Source organism: Lontra canadensis, unplaced genomic scaffold (genome assembly GCF_010015895.1).
Source record: "Lontra canadensis isolate GAN:19392208 unplaced genomic scaffold, GSC_riverotter_1.0 scaffold84, whole genome shotgun sequence".
Lineage (NCBI taxonomy): Eukaryota > Metazoa > Chordata > Mammalia > Carnivora > Mustelidae > Lontra > Lontra canadensis.
In genome coordinates, this window is record NW_022631078.1 from 5,098,564 (window position 1) to 5,116,337 (window position 17,774).

At 55.6% G+C, this 17,774-nt stretch overlaps 1 protein-coding gene across 1 annotated transcript; it reads left to right on the plus strand.

Annotated features, from left to right (window-relative positions):
* Positions 1–6,309: 6,309 nt before the first annotated feature.
* On the plus strand, positions 6,310–17,464 carry PNPLA5 (patatin like phospholipase domain containing 5). Its single transcript, XM_032882996.1, has 9 exons — positions 6,310–6,502; positions 6,909–7,141; positions 9,103–9,168; positions 9,469–9,678; positions 11,096–11,156; positions 12,245–12,430; positions 14,390–14,522; positions 16,683–16,799; positions 17,369–17,464. Exons 1-9 carry the CDS (start codon positions 6,310–6,312, stop codon positions 17,451–17,453), a joined length of 1,284 nt encoding a protein of 427 aa, XP_032738887.1. The 3' UTR covers positions 17,454–17,464.
* Positions 17,465–17,774: the final 310 nt, after the last annotated feature.

Sequence of the window (17,774 nt, forward strand, 5' to 3'; positions counted from 1 at the left end):
CAGTGGGAAGCCTGCTTCTCCCTCTCCCACAACCCCCTGCTTGTGTTCCCGCTCTTCCTCTGTCTCTCCCTGTCAAATAAATGAATAAAATCTTTAAAATAAATAAAATAAATCATTGCCTCTTACAGTCTTACAGATAATTCCTCCCACCTGTTCCCAGTCACAGTCCTTTCGGCCAACGCTACCTGCCAGGCCTGCTGCTCGGGTCATGATCTCAGGTTCCTGGGATCGAACCCCACATCAGGCTCCCTGCTCGACAGAGAGCCTGCTTCTCCCTCTCCCGCTCCCCCTGCTTGTGTTCCTTCTCTCGCTGTGTCTCTCTCTGTCAAATAAATTTAAAAAATACTTAAAAAAAAAAAAGTAAATAAGGGCTAAAACCAGAGGGGATGGGGATGATCTTGCACAAACGCATCCCAAATATGAGTGGCCAGGCGGCCTTATGAGAAGGAAGGCCATGCACAGGGCCTGCGGGGAGGTACACGGAGGGCTACCAGGCCAGAGGAGGACGGGACAGCACCCTGCAAGTCCTTACCAGGCCTGGGATGACACAGGGGCTTTTTGACACCAGAAGAGGCCACTGTACGCTGTGCACGATGTGGCTTGGTTCCATCTGTCCGCAAAGCAGGCATGATTTTTACGAGCTTGTGAAACAGACCAGGGTAGAGAGGCAAACCGGGAGTGTTCAGTGACGTTGAAAGCAGCCTAGGACGGTGGCAGGGGCGGCGCGGGGCGGAAGGGCCAGGCTTCCCTGCCTGAACAGATGGGGAAGTCAGTGGCATCAAATCTGCGTCCTCATCCCTTGTGTTTGCCCCGCCTCCCCAGGCAAACAATAAGAAATCATTGAAATTAAACAGTAGGAGGACAGTGAGCTCACTGGGCATAGGGGATTGAATCTACTTATTTTTTTTAAGATTTTACTTGAGAGAGAGACCAAGTGAGTGCACAAGCACGGAGAGGGGAAAAGGGAGAGGGAGAAGCAGACTCCCTGCTGAGCAGAGAGCCCGATGCAAGGCTCCATCCCAGGACCCTGGGATCCTGACCTGAGCCGAAGGCAGACGCTTCACCGACTGAGCCACCCAGGCGCCCCTGAAATTAACTGGCAACATGGTGACAGGAACTGTTTGAAGTTCTGGACAGACTTTGAGAGGATATCTTCCCTCCAGGCCATGTGATCGCTTTATTAGTTTCAATTATATGTATTTTCAAACATTCCCCACCTCTTGCATTCTACTCCATACGCTGCTTTCCGTGATTTCCTTTCTTTCTCTCTCCCCAACAGAAGGACCCTGCATGTGGTCTAGTCTGGAGTACGACAACCTCTTCTGGAATATTCCTGAGAGGTAGAGATAAAACCTCGGACCGCAACATTACCGTAGGTGTTCTAACCCTCCTCTGTAAATCATCCCATAATTTAATGCCAATACATTGATCTGCAGATCTATTAGGATAGAGTCTAAATGGTGGGATACTTAAAAATTTCTTCTCAAGGTGGGTGAAGCGGGTGATGGGGATTCAAGAGTACGTATATCATGATGAAAAACATGAAAATGTATTCTTTTTAAAAAAGATTTTATGTATTTATTTGAGAGAGAAAGAGAAGGGGCAGCGGAGAGGAGCAGAGGGAGAGGCAGAAGCAGACTCCCCGCTGAGCAGCGACCGGGATGAGAGGTTCAATCCCAGAACTCCAGGATCATGACCTGAGACCAAGGCAGATGCTTAACCAACTGAGCCACCCAGGCGCCCCTAAAAATGTATCCTTAATGTTAAGTCAAACATGACCTTTCTGTTTTTCTACTTACTGGTTTTCATGCTGTGCTTCAAAACAAAAGACAAAATGGTTCCTTCTGTGGGACCGTTGAGAGAGCTCTTGGGGGGCACAGAACCCATCTCCCTAAATCATCTCAGGTTGAACATCTGTTCCTTTCAATTGCCCTTTAAAAGGCATATGTCTCAGACTCTTAAGTCTGCCTGCCCGGCATCCAGCAGGCGCCCAGTAAGTGCCAGGTCCTCTTCCTAAGTGTAATCAATCTCGTCGTTCCAGAGTCTCTGCGTCACGACAGACCCAACGGCAATACCCAGATACCACCTGTGTACCAAAGGTTACGCTGGGACGGTCACCGCCCTTCATGTGTATCAGTTCAGTTTCATGTCACTGCTCCTTCCGGGCAGTTAAAACCCTGATTCTAAAAAAAAATTTTAAAAATTAAAGAAAAATAAAACCCAGATTCTGTTTCTGCTGCGTTGGTTCCTTCCATGGCATTCATTATCCTTCACGTTCCTTGCTGGGAGATAGCTTCTTGCTACTTTTGTTGCTGTGGTTTTAGGAGAGCAACCAACATTAAAATGAGCCATATTCTGCCCAAGAAATGATCACGCATCTTAGGAAAGGCTATTTTTTCCTTGGACAGAGCCTCGGCTGTGGTATGTTCCAGGAAGCAGCATTTTTTTCGAGTTCCCATCTTCTGACCACTTTGCTTGGGTTTTGTCAGGCTCCCCAACCTACCCCAATGCTCTAAGTCTTTTTTGGGCTTGCTTGTCTGGATTACATCTTCTATTCTGTCTCGGTGCCCTTCCTGTTCTCAGGAAAACTTCTGAGACAATGAGGGAGTCAGTCATTGTGCTCATCAGGGCTCCCAGAACACATAAAGTCTTGTCTAACACCTTTTTGGCTTCATAACACACTTTGGAGAAGGAGCATCTTTGAGAACATTCCACAGTAGGTGTCCCCGGGGTCATGGCAAACAGTCTCCAGTGTTCCGTCCTCCTTCTTTCTGCAGAGGCCAGACAGACTCCGTGTGGCTTTGCACAGTTGCCTTGTGCAGGATTTCCAGCTGTCGCAATGTTTACAAAACCGCGGGAACCTGAGGGTACCATTGCTGTCAGTGACCATCGTGTCATTGTTAAGAGACTTCTGAACGTGCGGTGGGACCGTGATGGCAATGTACATCCACAGGACCACACTTGGTGGCCCTTGAGCAGCCCCGACCCCTGGCAGGCCCCGCGGCTCTTCTGACACCGAGTGCCTAGGGCTGGCAGATGTGCAGGCCAGATGTGGCACCAGGTTCTTGGCTCTCCAGAAAGGAGGGGGTCTGGAGGTCTTCAGGGCATGGGGAAGCCCCCAGTGGCCGAAGGGAGCTTCACAAGAGGCCGACCTCATCACCCCACTCTTAAAACAGGACAAGGCAGGAGCATTGCCCGAGTCGCTAGAAGCATAGCGTTCTGGAACTTCCCCCCTTTCGGAGACCTATGCCCTATTCCTTCAAGAAGAAGAGAACAGTGCTTAAAGTGGCCTTCGTGGCTCTGAAACCTCTTCCTCCCTTCTGTCTTCTTTTTATTGGTGTCCCTGTCCCCATCTCGCAGCTACGGCAGCCCCGGCCTCCTTGTCCTTCTTCTTTTCCTTCTTGCTCAACCCCGGGGGTGACTGGAGGGCTCTCCTCATCCTCACTCTTACGCTTCTCTTGCCTTTGGGGACATTTACTATTGCTCCAACCACTTCTCTCTGCAGAATCCATGGAAAAGGAGACGTGGCCATGGGGCAGATACTCTCACCGGCTTTCCGTGGAGTCACTATCACACCCTCCGTGGATCCCCGATAGGTCTCCAATCCAAAGTCCTGGACTGGACTCCCCACTTATGGTGGCAGATGGACTCCCTCTAGGTCCCCAGGAGCCAGACCAGAAGGCATTAACTGTTTGCTGTCTGTTTCCTTTCTCTTTTGATATGCTCTCATGTTTTCAAGGACGTCCCATGCCTTGTGCGAAGAAAGAACTCTCGTGCCCCCTTTCCTCGGAGTCTTGAATCAATAATGCTTGTCACATTTGCTTTCCCCATGTACAGATGCCGACGGAGAGGTAGACGCAGGTACAGAGAAGTAGAGGTATTTTTCTGAACCACTGGAAAGTAGGTGCGGACCCCATGCCTCTCTACCCCTAACTATTTCAGTGTATTCCCTAAGAACAGGATTTTTTTAGTAGATCCACAGTATAATGTTTAAAATTGGTAAATGTAACATCAAACCAGCACTGTGATTTAATTCATAATTCATGTTAAATGTTGTCAGTTGTCCCAATCACGTCCTTCCTGGCTCTTTCTGCCTCCAGGTCAGGGTCAACTCTCAGCTGTCTCATCTCTTTAGTTTTCTTTGGTCAGTGGCATTTCTTTATCTTTCGTGATCTTAGCCTTTTTTTTAAATATTTTTATTTATTTTTTGTTTATTTATTTGACAGAGAGAGACACATCGAGAGAGGGAACGTAAGCAGGGGGAGTGGGAAAGGGAAGAAGCAGGCTTCCCGCTGAGCAGGGAGCCCGATGCGGGGCTCAATCCCAGGGTCCTGAGATCATGACCTGAGCCAAAGTCAGACACTTAACGACTGAGCCACCCAAGCACATTTTTTTTTTTTAAAGAGTATGGGCAGCTTACGTAGTAGAATATCCCTTAATCTGTGGTATACAAGCTGGCTTCTGTATCCTTTAGACAAGTCCTCATCATTTTTCAAACACTTTCTTGCTTTTTGGCGTAAGAAAAAAATCCCAGGGTCAGGCTTCTGGGAGTCTTCCAGAAGCACTATTCTGCCTTGATTCCTGAAGAGAGACCTCTACTTCCCGAGTCCTGAAACATCATGCCTACCACCCCGGTCCCTATGGACTCCTCCAGCCTAAAGCTTGGGCACCCCTCACCTCCACTTCCTGCTCTCACCCTTCTCTCCTGTTAAGGCGACAAGGAGACTCTTGGAGTGCCATCTCAGCCCCTTCCTGGCTGGGCTTTCTTGGGTTCCTGGTTTATGTCTCAGTTTCTTCATCTGCAAAATGGGGTTGGTAGTACTGTCTATCTCCGAGGGCTATTGTGAGATTAAAATGAGACAGCGCTTAGCCCAGGGTCAGGTAGGAGGGGAGTGCTTGCCAGGGAAGTTTGTCAGCCTTCACGGGTCTGCCTGTGAAGACTCCACCTGACTTCCCTCCAAGGAAAGGGGCCTCTGGGCACTCACCCTAGAGCAGAGTGAACTGAGCCCAGGAGGGTCTATTCCACTGGTCTGTCCCTTACTCTGTCTGGGAGTGGTGCAGGGAGGGACTGAGCCTGTGTGCAAGTCTGACTTAAAGCCCACCTCTGTTTTCCTTCCCTTCCACTCCCCAGGGCTCGCCCTCTAATACATATATAAAGCGTGACCTACCAATCCATCTCGCAGGTAGGTAGTATATTATTTTAAAAATACATAGCAATGCGTTGGGAGTGTTTTTAAACGTTTGCATAAATGACACCAGGCAATAAACCTTGTTCTTCTGCTCATCATATTTCAGGCTCTATGGCCTTCGGGGAACTGTGCCATCCTCGTTATTCATCCATTCCCTGGGTGGTGGGAAGTGGTGGGTGGAGTCACCTATGATCAATAGCCACAAGCTACTCCCCACCCCCACCTCCTCTGCAACACCCTGATGGAGGCCTCAAGTCATTTGTTTGGGGACGCTTAATTTCACCCCTCGCCTGTTCGACTTCCAGAACCGCTGCCCCAGTTTTAAGGGTGTGGGCACGTTTTCTTGGAGGCCTTTCCTGGCCGTACAGGTGCCTAAGCCTCTCCAGGGCTCAATGTCCCCAAAGGAACACGGGCATGGCGGTCCTGACCCACGCAGTGTTGTAAGGACGACTGCAAAGAACACTTGAGCACAGTGCCCGTGCCTGCTGTCCCAGCTGTCCCCCCCCCCCCGCAGGTCTGCGTCAGAGGACCAGCCATCAGAGCAGGAAGGGCTCTGTAGGTCTTCGCCTCCAAGGGAAAACTGCGGCCCAGAGAGAGTGAGGAGTTTGGGCAAAGTCACACAGCTTGCGGCGGCTGACTCCAGCTGTCCTTGGTACCTGAACCAGCACAGCTGCAGAATGAAGTCCGGCTTGACCCCAAAGGGCGGGTGTTGCGGGTCCAGCCCTGCCACTTGCCCGCTAGCACTTTCCTTCACTGCCCCTCAGTTCCCTCATCTGTAAAACGGGGGGGGGGGATCTGTTGCTCCCAGAGATCAGGCGGAAAGCCGGCGCCACTGCCCCGGGGCGGGTCACCCCGCAGTCGCGGCCCTTGATCCACTCCCCAGCAGGCGTGCGGGGGCGACGCCGGGGTACCCTCCCGGGTACACCTCGGGGCCAACCCGCAGCGCACGGGGGCGGGGGCGGGGCGGGGCGTCGCGGCTCGGGGATCTCATTGGCTGGGGCGGCGGGGGGCGCGGCGCGGGGCGCGGCGCCGGGCGGGGCGGGGCTCCCGCCGGAGCCTTTCATCTGGGCGGAATTCCTGCTCCCTGCTCCAGCGCCCCAGCCCGGCCGGCAGCACCGCCATGCGCTGCTACGAGGACGAGGGCAGCTGGAGCCTGTCCTTCTCGGGCGCCGGCTTCCTGGGGCTCTACCATGTGGGCGTGACCCGCTGCCTCAGCGAGCGCGCCCCGCACCTCCTCCAGGGCGCCCGCCGCTTCTACGGCTCCTCGTCCGGGGCGCTCAACGCCATCGCCATCATCACCAGCAAGTCCGTCGGTGCGTGGGGGATGGCGCGGAGTGGGGGGTACGGGGGTAGGGAACGCGGGCTTCACGCAGGAGGGAGAGGGCGCGGAGAGGGGCGTTTCAGGGCCCGGTGCCTGGCGCTCTGCCTTGCTTCCTTTACACCCAGCATGATCCCAGGGGACCCCGAAAAGGTCCCTGAGGACCTGGGGTACGGTTACCCTTGTTCCGAGGACTGATCAGAGCTGGGGGGGGGGCGGCTGTTCCCAAGATCAAAAGGTGGACAGAGCATTAGAATGTAGGGCCGGGGACAGATATTCTGAGCTGGAGAGGGGAAGACTCTCCACTCCCATGGTACCCGGGAAGGAGGTCAAGTCTTTGGGACGGATGTGGGCAGGCCCCCCGGGTGACGGAGGACCCCCTCCTCTCCCCGCGCCCGCAGACTTCTGCTGCTCCCATTTCCTGGGCTTGGTCAAGCAAGTGGAGAGGCTGAGCCTGGGTATCCTCCACCCGGCCTTCGCACCCATCGAGCACATCAGGCAGCAGCTGCAGGACAGCCTGCCCTCCGATATCCACATCCTGGCCTCCCAGCGGCTGGGCATCTCGCTGACTCGCTGGCCGGATGGCCACAACATCATAGTCACCGACTTTGCAACCCGTGATGAAGTCATCCAGGTGAGCCTGTGGTGGGACCCACAGCCTAGAGGCAGGTGAGTTTGCTCCATCTCTGCAGTGACTTCCAGGTGCTTCCAAGGGGCAGAGAGTCCTTCCCAGGTGTGGGGGCAGGGGGTGGTCGCTTGGTCACTTGAGGCTTGGGTTTGTTTACAAATGAGAGAATGATTGAGTCGAGGTACAGAGAGGGGCCACAAGGTGAGAATGGAGACTCCTTGCTTGCTTTGGGAGGGTCCCTCGGCAGAACACAGAAGGGACTGGCTGGGCAAAATCCAGCTTCTGCACTCAGGGCCCCTGCTTTCTCCGGGGGGGGGGGTGTGCCCGCCCACAGTGGATTAGGAAAAAATCCAGTTTTGTTCTAAAACAGGATGTGGTGACAGAGAGTCACAGGGTCAGAGAGGGAGGCCGGTGACAGGCTGTGGGAGTGCTCAGGTGGGCCAAGTAGGGATGAGGTCCCTGGGAAGGCTCAGGCAGGGAGGGAGACAGGGAGGGAGGCCTGGAGCTCTGCTCCCTGTTCTTATCAGGGTCTGTGCCTTCCCCCCAGACAGAGGTACCTGATGTAGAAACTGCTTCATCTTGCTGACCCCAGCACCCAACATGGGGACTGTTTCTGAGTCTGTGATGATCAGATTCTTAGTGTGTGCATGAGAGGGGCCAGCCCCTTGCTGTGAGCGCATGTCCATGGGCTCTCAAGGAAGCCAGCCAGGGAGCCTCAAGTTTATCCCAACATCTTTGCCTCTATGGCACATAGCACAGGGCCTGGCACGTAATAGGTGCTCAGTAAACATTAGCTGCTGTCACCATTATTATTCATCTGTGGGAATGAGGCTCCCACTTGCATCTCCACCAGGTTAGAGGCAGGATGAGCTCTGCCTCTCCCAGAGAGGGTTGGACGGGTATTTCCAAGTAGACCACGAGACAACGTTCTGTGTTCCGTGAGCTTGGTAAGCTCTAGGTCAGTGGTTCTCAACCGGGGTGATTTTTCCTCCCTGGGAACATTTGGCAAAGTTGGAGGCGTTTTTGGTTGTCCAAATTCTGTGTATATGTGTTTGTGTGCACACGTGTGTGCCATGCATGTGTGTGCGTGCATGTGCACGTGTGGGTGTGTGTGTGTGCACGTGCACATGTGCAAAGTACTGACAGCTAGTGGGTAGAAGCCAAGGATATTGCTAAGTATTACACCATGTACAGGACAGCAGCCTCCCACTCCATCCCCCACTCCCAAGACAGAACTCTCGAGCCCCAAATGTCAATATGTTAAGCATCTTTTTCACTGCAGGACTTGTCAGAGCCTCCATGGGGAAGAGTAGACAGTGTTTTCCAATTCCAAGTGGATAAAGAAGTCAGGGTTTCTTCTTTATTTTATAATAAATATTTTATTTATTTATTTTTGTGAGAGAGAGGGTGAGCATGAGTGGGGGGAGGTGCAGAGGAAGAAGCAGGCTCCCTGCTGAGCAAGAGGCCCGGCACCGGGACCTTGGGATCATGACCTGAGCCAAAGGTAAATGCTTCACCAGCTGAGCCCCCCAGGCGCCCAGAAGTCAGGGTTTCTTGTTTGAAATTCATCTAGTTGGATCAGTGTCTAGGGAACACACTTTGGGGGACATATCCAGATCATTGGTACAGAATGCCTGCCTGCTCTGTAAAGGAGAAATGGTACTTGGTGCCTCCATTTGTCCTTGTGGTGGTGGTGGGGGCATCCCAGCAGCAGTCTCAAGTGAACAAGGACCCATCAGCGGGAAGAAGAGGGCAGGTGTCATGACAGGCCTGCATTCAAATACCTTCTCAGCCTTGCAAATTTGGCTGGGACGTGCCAACTTCTCCAGGCCTCATTTCCCTCCGTTGAACACGAGACTGATGCCAGCAAACTTTGCCGGCAGCTCTGGGGTTAGACACCATGCCCAGAGTGGGTTCTGAATGCCAGGAGCACGAGCGATGGTGTTTGCGCTGACTTGTTTTCCCAGGCTCTGGTCTGCACCCTCTACATTCCTTTCTACTGTGGGACAATTCCCCCCGAATTCAGAGGGGAGGTAAGTGCACTTTAGGGGCCTGAGTCCCTGCCCTGAGCTCTGGGTGCCGAGTGTACCTTCTGCTGAAAGCTGTGTGGGTGGAGGGAACTGTGCTTCCTGAGCACCTACTATGTGCTGTCCTCCCCCCGCCCCCCGTCCCCGCTCCTGGGGGCTGATGCTCGGAGCATCCTGGACTAGATGGTCCTAGTGGCTTGGGGGCAGCTAGAGGTCACCGGCTGCAGCCCACTTCCGGCTGGTGGTTCCGTGGCAGTGTGGGGACAGGAGAGGGCACTCTGAGCAGACAGTCCCCCTGAATTGCAGCGCTACATTGACGGGGCTCTGAGCAACAACCTCCCCTTTGCGGACTCACCCTCCACCATCACCGTGTCCCCTTTCCACGGGACAGTGGACATCTGCCCCCAGAGCTCATCGGCCAGCATGCATGAGCTGAATGCCTTCAATGCCAGTTTCCAGATCTCCACAAAGAACTTCTTCCTGGGGTTCACCTCCCTCATACCCCCCAGCCCTGAGGTAGGTCGGGCCCGGTGCCGGCCTTGATGGTGTTAGAGGCTTGGCCTTATGAATCAGGCTGTGTCCCCACCCCCACCCCACCCCACCTGACCTCAGGGCAGTTCGGATACATGTTCTGTGTCCTACAGCCAAGTTCTTGAACCTGCGGCATGGGGCTCAAGGTGCGTCCTTACTATTCTTCCCCTGCCTGGGGGAACGTTGAGTTAAGACTGGCCCTACATCGAGGCAGGCTAGCACAAGTTCTACTGCTACTCCTCTGGGTCAGGCTCTGTGGGAAGGTGCTACGACCATCTCTTTTTCTCAGGGGAGGACCCAAGGCTCAGAGAGGTTGAGCAGCTTATTCAAAGTCACACAGCCTGGAAGCAGCAAAGCCAGACTTCAAATCGGCAGCTAGCCTAGAACCATGCTCTTAACCCCTGCCCTAGACTGTGGCCAGATTTGCCACCCCATGAAGGCGAGGCATAGGCAAGACAAAAAGGGACTGTAGACCTGGATTTCTTGTTTTATGCCCTTGATATTTCTGGAAAATGGGTAGTTGGACAACAAAGAGTTTATCTCCATAACCTGTTCCTCTACCCCGTGCCTTCCCCTGTTCCCGCATTCATCTTATGGTTCTGTAGTGTTTTGTGTTGTTTTTTACTTTAAGTAAATTCTGCACCACACATGGGGCTCAAACTCATGACCCTGAGATCAAGAGTCCCGTGCTCTACTAACTGAGCCAGCCAGGCACCTCGATTCTGTCGTGTTTCGTAGTTTATGAAACAAGATCGTGTTCATTTACTCTGACCTTCCCTCCACCTGTGTGGTGGACGGAAAATCTCAGCCACTTCTTAGAGATGAGGAGGCCGGGGCTCCCAGAAAGGTGGGGTGGTCATCCTGAGGCCACACAGTGAGGGAAGGCAGAGCTCCCTCCTGGTCCTGCAGGTGCCTTGTCCCCACTAGGAGAGCTGTGATTGGGACAGGCAGGTGTGCCCCCCCCCTTTTTCTCTGCTATCTCAGGCTGGTTCTGGAAATAAACATCAAAGGGCAAAGGCAGCCACCATGCACTGACGCACAGGGATGCAGGCAGTGTCCCGGTGTCCTAGGCCAGGCCACCTTATCCCATTTTCCAGAGGCGAGAACTGAGACCGAGAGCAGAGAGTCTGGAGCTAGAGCCCCCTCCCCCACAAGGAGTCTTAGAGGAGGGAAGTGCCACGGGGCTGCGGGGAGGGAAGCAGATGGAGCAGCTCATCCTGTCTGCACTCCCGTGGCTCTCCCGGCCCAGCACTGGGGTCCTCGAGCCCTGCCGGGAGGGTTCTTGGGGAGCGCGGGCTGGGTGGGGATGGCTTCCAGCAGGAGATGATTCTCTTGCCTGTGACCACAACTCGAGGGTCAGGGCCAGGCCTTGCCCATCCCCCTCCACCCTGTGTGTTGGCAGGTGGTAGCCGACAACTGCAGACAAGGCTACCTGGACGCCCTCAGGTTCCTGGAGAGACGCGGTAGGTGACAGCCCCCATGGTGTGGGGGGCATCCGAGTAGATCCTGCTTTCCAGGTGTTTGCACCGTTAGGGACCTCAGCTCCCACATTCTCTCCCTCAGTCTCTGCTCCATGCTTGGCCTCAGCTGGAGGCTGGAGACCTTGAGGGGATCGCATGGGTGTCCCGCTCTTGAGCTGCCCTTAGACTGGTGTGGGGAGACCTCTCCCCACAGAGGTGGAGGGATGCTCACAGAGGGGGCACCTGACCCAGCCTGGCAGGTAGGCAAGGAGGGCTTCCTGGAGGCAGCCACAGATACGCTGGGCTTTGACTAGTTATGAAGACTAAGGAAACATTGAAGACAGAAAGGAAGAGGGCATTCCAAGCAGAGCGAAGATGAGTGAGAGCAAAGGAAGAGAGGCAAGTGCTTTTGGGGCACAAAACTCAGTATGGCCCCCAGGAGAGAGAGAGTGTGTGTGTGTGTGTGTGTGTGTGTGTGTGTGTACTCATGGGGGAGTGGGTGAGCTACAGAGGTCTTCTCAGCTGAAGAGTTTGGAGGTCACCCAATGCTCTTCGACATGGCAGAGCTGAGATTTGAACCCAGGCCATCTGGTTCCTGAGCCCGTGTCGTTTACTCCACACGACAGCCTCAAGCACACAGCATCGGGAAGAATTTGCTGAGCACTTAATACGTGCCCAAAGCTGGGCTTGAGCTTTAGGTTTTCTCTCTAGGTGTTTAATTCTCAGAACAATCACTTGAAGCAGATGTTCATTTTCTCCTTTCTCAAAGAGGGAGGCAGAGGCACGGAGCAGTTAGGTCCCCCAGCTAGCAGCTGTTGACATCGGGGTTCAAACCTTGGACTGCATCTTCGGGGTCAGGGCTCCGATGAACCACTAGAAAGTGCACAGGAGATGGGGAGCGGAGAAGGGCCAGGGGAGAGCAGGAAGAGGTCATTCGGGAGGAGCCGTGGATCCATCCTGCAGCAAGCAGTTCCCCAGAGCGGGGTTTGCAGATTGAGGAGGATGGATGGCATGGAGAGCCAGGGTCGTCACCATCACCAGGGGGCTCCGGACACAATGACCTGTCATATCCCTCCTTTCCGCTGACCCAGGACTTACCAAGGAACCAATTCTTTGGATGCTGGCATCGAAGGAGCCCCCACCTCCGGCTGATGGGAGCCAGGACACCGGCCATGACAGAGGCCAGAAGGGGGACCTGTCTCTCAACTGGGCGGTGCCCAACGTGCTGGTCAAGGATGTGCCCGACTTTGAGCAGCTCTCACCAGAGCTGGAGGCGGGTATGGGTCCTTCCTTCATGCACTAGCTCCCCTATCCCATGCCCTGCATCCAGGGGAGAGGGGCAGAGACCCTGCCCTGCTGGTGCTCAGGGGCTGGAAGAGGACAGGACTCCTTTACTGAGCACCTACTGGGTGCCAAGGGCCTTTCGACCTGAGGTGGCATTCACTCTGTACCACAACCATGGCCTACGTGCTTTCCTTACCCCATTTCCCCGATGAGGAAACCAAAGCTCAGAGAGGCAGCTGGGAGATTGAAACCCAAATCTGTGCCTCAGAGAGCCAGGTCTTGGCCCACGGGCCAGGGAAGGGCAGGAAGTCCTGAGGGACGTGAGAGAGGCACACACAGAAGGTTCTGGACTCTCCACGTGGAGAGGGACTCATTCCATCCTCCCAGCAATACTCTGAGGATGGAACTGTATTGTTCCCATTGTATGGATGAGGAAGCCATAGCACAGAGAGGTTAAGTGACTTGTCCAAAGTCACACAGCTAACAAATAGCCCAAGCAGGGGTTCCATCCTGAGCCATCTGGCCTGCTCTCCTGCTTAGTGACCCCGAAGTCACGATGGCACAGCAGGAGGGTCCAGGCATGTGTCCTTGTGGCAGGGATGTGGGTTGGAACAGCATCTAAGTGCGACTGGAGAGGAGGAATCCGCCAGACAAAAAGGAGAAGAGGAGCGTCCAGGCAGAGGCGTGCGCAAATGTCTTGGGTTTAGTGCGGGCAGGGTCGTGGTTGAGGGGCAGGGGAGCAGAGGCTGGGAGGGTCAGGCAGGTGGCTTTGAAAGAGGCAGGAGGAGAGAAATGGGGAGACACTGGGGGGGCTTACTAGGGCAGCCCATCCTTTCCAGAGTTCACTGCTGCTCTCAAGTGCAAGTGTGCGGTTCACCCCTCCTAGCGGGGAGGGGTTGGGCTGGGCCGCAGGAGGGGGACCCCGGGAGGAGAGATGATGGTGGTTGAGCCTAAATCAAGGACAGTGTGGGTGGGCAAAGGGGACGGGGCGGGCGCCTCTTTCTGCTCTGCACCGGGGACCATACACGGCCTGCAGAAGTGGGCCTGGATGTGTGCTGAGCCCCTAAGGTCCAAGCTTGGAGCTGCGGAGCCAAGGCGCCATCCCTGCGGCCACATGGGGGCACCAGAGAGCCTCCTCTGCGATGGTGCCCCGCAGCCAGCTCACCCCCCCGGGACCCCGAGTTACCTGACTGGCCTTTACAGACCCCCCCTTAATCCTCGCCCACCTGCCTGGGAGGTAGATCCTGCCGGGAGCCCCACTTTCCAGAGGAGGTAACGCAGGCTCAGGGAAGGGAAGGGACTCGGTCTGGGAAACATTGCAGGTGAACAAGGAGCCTGGTCTCTGTGCCGTGTCCTCTGTGACCCCTCCGCGTGGCTGTCTCTCCGCAGCACTAGCCAGAGTCAAGGCTGGTGGCCCAGCCATGGTCTGAAGATGAGGATTTGGGCTGCAGCTCTGCCCTGGCCAGGATGCCAGTCCTTTCTACCCTGGTCATTTCAGGGACTGGGGGCTCAGGACATGGTTGTTGTCATTCCCGCTGCTGCTGCTGCTGCTGCTGCTGCTGCTGGGAAAGGGGCAGGAGAGATGGAAAGAACTCGGGGAGCCTGAGTCCTTGGGTCCATCTTGGGGAACCTGCCACTTCCTGGCCTGGTCTTTGGGCAAGTCACTTCCCTACTCTGAACTCAGTCTCCTCATCTGTGAAAGGGGCACGCCCTGCCGGTTTGGGGGCAAGAGTGAGAGAGCACACGCTGAGTGCCCAGCCCTCTGCTGCCTCAGACTAGGGGTTGGATCAGTGCTGTCTCTTTCTCTGCAGACAGGGGTCGGGTGGGGGGGGGGCGGTGGTCAGTTTGTGGACTGCACAAGGTGGAAAGGGGTTCAGGCCACCTGCCCTAAGGGTGCTGGTGAGGGGGCTGGCTGGGGGGTGTGGGTGGTCACACCATGGCTTCTCTTGTAGCGCTGAAGAGAGCGTGTATGCGGGACCCCAGCCCCTGGGCCCGCTTCTGCCGGTCGGGGCTTGGGCAGGCACTGACCTACTTGCTGCTGCCCTACACACTACCCTTCGAGTATGTTTACTTCCGGAGCAGAAGGTGAGGCCCAGCCCGGGGTCCTGGGAGGGGGGCTGGCTTGTCATTGGGGTTGTGGGGGAGCCCATTGCCTCAGGCAGGAGGGGCAGTTGGCATGCTGGGTGGGCAGAACCTGGCCGGCGTCCCCGGGCCGCTTGGTGCTGGTTGCACAACCCAGAGGAATCCCGCGGGTTCTCCTCTGCGAGATGGGACTGGTGGGAAGATGGTGGGCAGCTGCGACCAGAGGATTAGGAGCAGGGCCGCCTGGTGGAAGCTCTGGCCCCTCCCTTATCTCTATGACCTTTGGCCCTTTGCTCTACCTGTTAGAGCCTCAGAGGAGATGTGCTGTTTCTGGAGACATAACTCTGGGGGCTAGATTAGCTGTGTGGCCTGGGCTGGGTCTCTTGACCTCTCTGGGCCTCAGCTTCCTTTTCTGTAAAACAAGGCCCTTCCAGGGCAGTCTGGTTGTGGGTGAGCCCTCCCTAACCACTCCAACTTGGTCGATTAATGAATCACTGTGCACTGCTTGTTCATTCATTCCACCGATAGTTATAATGAAGGCCTAGCCAGGGGCCAAGCCTTGGCTGGGGATCAGAAGGCAGCCCTGACTCAGACCCAGGCCCTGACCTTGTGGAACTCATAGCCCCCAAACCGTCACACACTCATCTGTGCAATCACACCTCTGCCTAGAAATATTCAGAAAGGTCTATACTGGCTGTGATTCCTAAAAGAGGTCTATACTGGCTGTGAACTGAGATGGCTCACACTAGGGGCTCTCTGGTCAGGGAAGGTTGCCTAAAGAAGGTAACTCTTGAGTTATAATCGAATGGGTGGGTGTCCACTAGGCAAAGAGGGAAGGTAAAAGTACTCCAGAGGGATGGAACCGCATGTGCAAAGGTCCGGGGGCAGAAGGCAAAGGAAATAAGAAGGGGTGGTGGTGAGGCGGTGTGGCAGTGGCTGGCAGGGGCTAGACAAGCAGGCCTCTAGAGCCACGTGAGGAATGTCGTCTTTATCCTAACAGTGTTAGAAGGCAGTGATGGGTTTCAGTAGAGAAGTGTCATAGGGAGAGCTGTATTTTTTTAAATTCTTTATTCCCTAAAAAGTCAATGACAATGAGCCACAGGTCTGTTTTGCTCTGTGTTGGGTTAATGACTCGATCAGCCCTGCTGCTGAAATTGCTCATGGCCCAAAGCCAGGAGAGAGCTTTCTGCTAACTCAGATTCTCCTCACGCTGAGCTGTTAGATTGAAATCACAGGTTGAAGTCAAACAGGATAAGGGTAAAGGCTAGACTTTTCAGCTAGAAAAAAAGTGTTCATATGTGAGCATTGATGGAGAAACCTGTCCAGACCACTGGGAAATTCAGACTTAGTATTTTTTGTAACCAACATGCTCAACGTGTAGGTTGTAATAATAGAGGCAGACAGTCCAGAAAAAGGGAGGTGATGGTCTAGCTTATATTTTGCTTCTCATACTACATCCTGTGGCCTGTCTGCCCATTTGAGGTCCTGGTTGAAAGGCTCTGCTGAAGGCAGCACATTGTGGGGGAGGCCCCGCTGTGTCCAGTGACTCTGAGATGGTGGCCAGCCAGGCCCTCTCTCAGCCGTAATTGGATGACCTTGTCCTCTGCTGACCCCACGGGGCTCAGGTGGGGAGCTGCAGGAGGGTTTGGAGCAAGAAAGGGCTGTGATCAGACGTCTATTTTGGGAATGTCACTGGCTGCTCAGGGGAGAGCGGAGGGAGGGCTGTGGAGTGAGGAGGGCAGGTCCGGGGAGGAGAAGGAGGGACAGAGAGAGAGGGAGGAGGTTAGGAACTGCAGGTAAGCCGATGGTCCTCTTCTGGCAGGCGAAGCAGCTGAGGCCCAGAGAGGTTCCCCGACCTGCCCGGGTCACACAGCTGATGAGCAGTGGAGCTGGGCCGCAAACCCTCCCCAGCCTGGCCCCAGAGCCCAGCTCTTCCCTGCCTCGTGCTTGCCGCGTGTGCCCCGCGGCATGAACCAGTTCTGCAGTGGAGCCCATACTCTCGGGTGCTTCTTACCCCTTATTCCACTTCCTCTCGGACTGGTGCCTCAGCGCCTCGGGTGCAGGGACCCGAAGCTATGCTCTGGGCCCACAGGGAAGGTGGGCTCCGCTGGGCCATAGGCTTGGGCTTAGCTGAGCGAAGCGTTCTCTGCCCCCTTCCTCCAGGCTGGCGGTGTGGCTGCCCAATATGCCGAGCGACTTGTGGTGGATGTGGGGCATGCTGCACAGCTTGGCGCTTGAGATCTACTCCAGGTCGAAGGACCAGCTCCTCCAGCTGGTCAGGTGAGGAGGGCGGACGGGTCCGCGGTGGAGCAGGTGTGGCTGTGGTTATTTTTCCTGGACCCTGGGCGGGCCGTCCACACCCTCCGTGTCCTTCTCTCCAGCCTTCCTGTGCGGCCACTGGCATAGGCTTGGTCACCGCTGTGGCCAGACCCGTGCTGGGCCTGGATGCCCATCACACTGGTCAGTCTGCAGAACCAGCTCCTAGAGGACGAGTGCATCTCCCTGCTCGGCCAGATCCCCATCAGCCCGTCCAAGAGCCTTCCAGCTGTCCCTACATGTCCTCTGTGGGGCCTGGGTGGGGGCTGCCTGTCTCTCCCCCACCTGCCCTCCCTACTGCCTAGAGACCCCGGTGTCCTTCCAGCCCACTTCACAGCCATCCCTGGAACCTTCCCACCCATGTCCGTGTGACCAGAGTAAGGGCCTCAGGGCTTTCCACCTGGCAGGATCTGGTAGACGAATGACCGCAGGGCTCACTGAATTGAGGGCTGCCCGCACACAGCTCCACCCTGCCCTTGGCCCATCCCTGGGCTCTAAAACCTTGCACTCACTGGCTTCTGTTTCCTCCGCAGCCTGCCTGTCACCAGTCCCCTCCAGCTTGGGGCAGCTCTTCTTGTGGACCTGGCCAAGGAGCCCAGACCTCCCCATCAGGCCTGAGGGGCAGCAAGCAGGGCCAGCCCACTGACTCACCTGCCCTGGTCCTTGCCTTGGCCCTCACCCTGTGCCCAGATCTGCCTCCAGTCCTCAGATCCTGACTAGTCTTCTGGAGCTCAGAGCTCTGTGTGGTACTGTCTGCTGAACGGAGGATGAAGGGACAGCTCCCCTTTGCCCTCCACTCGTGTCCCTGACTGTGTGGGTGGTGGCCCCCAGGAGCCAGAAGAGGCCCCACCAGACCCTCTGGAGCCCCTGTTCCTTGGAGCCACTCCCTGGGGCCCGAGGACGTCTTTTTTGGGAAAGGCCCAGCCTGTTGGTATGTCC

Coding starts and splice junctions, on each gene's coding strand:
- PNPLA5 (XM_032882996.1), top strand. CDS start 6,310: ATGCGCTGCTACGAGGACGAGGGCAGCTGGAGCCTGTCCTTCTCGGGC. Junction 12,431..14,389: donor CTCACCAGAGCTGGAGGCGG/GTATGGGTCCTT, acceptor CTTCTCTTGTAG/CGCTGAAGAGAGCGTGTATG. Junction 14,523..16,682: donor GTTTACTTCCGGAGCAGAAG/GTGAGGCCCAGC, acceptor CCCTTCCTCCAG/GCTGGCGGTGTGGCTGCCCA.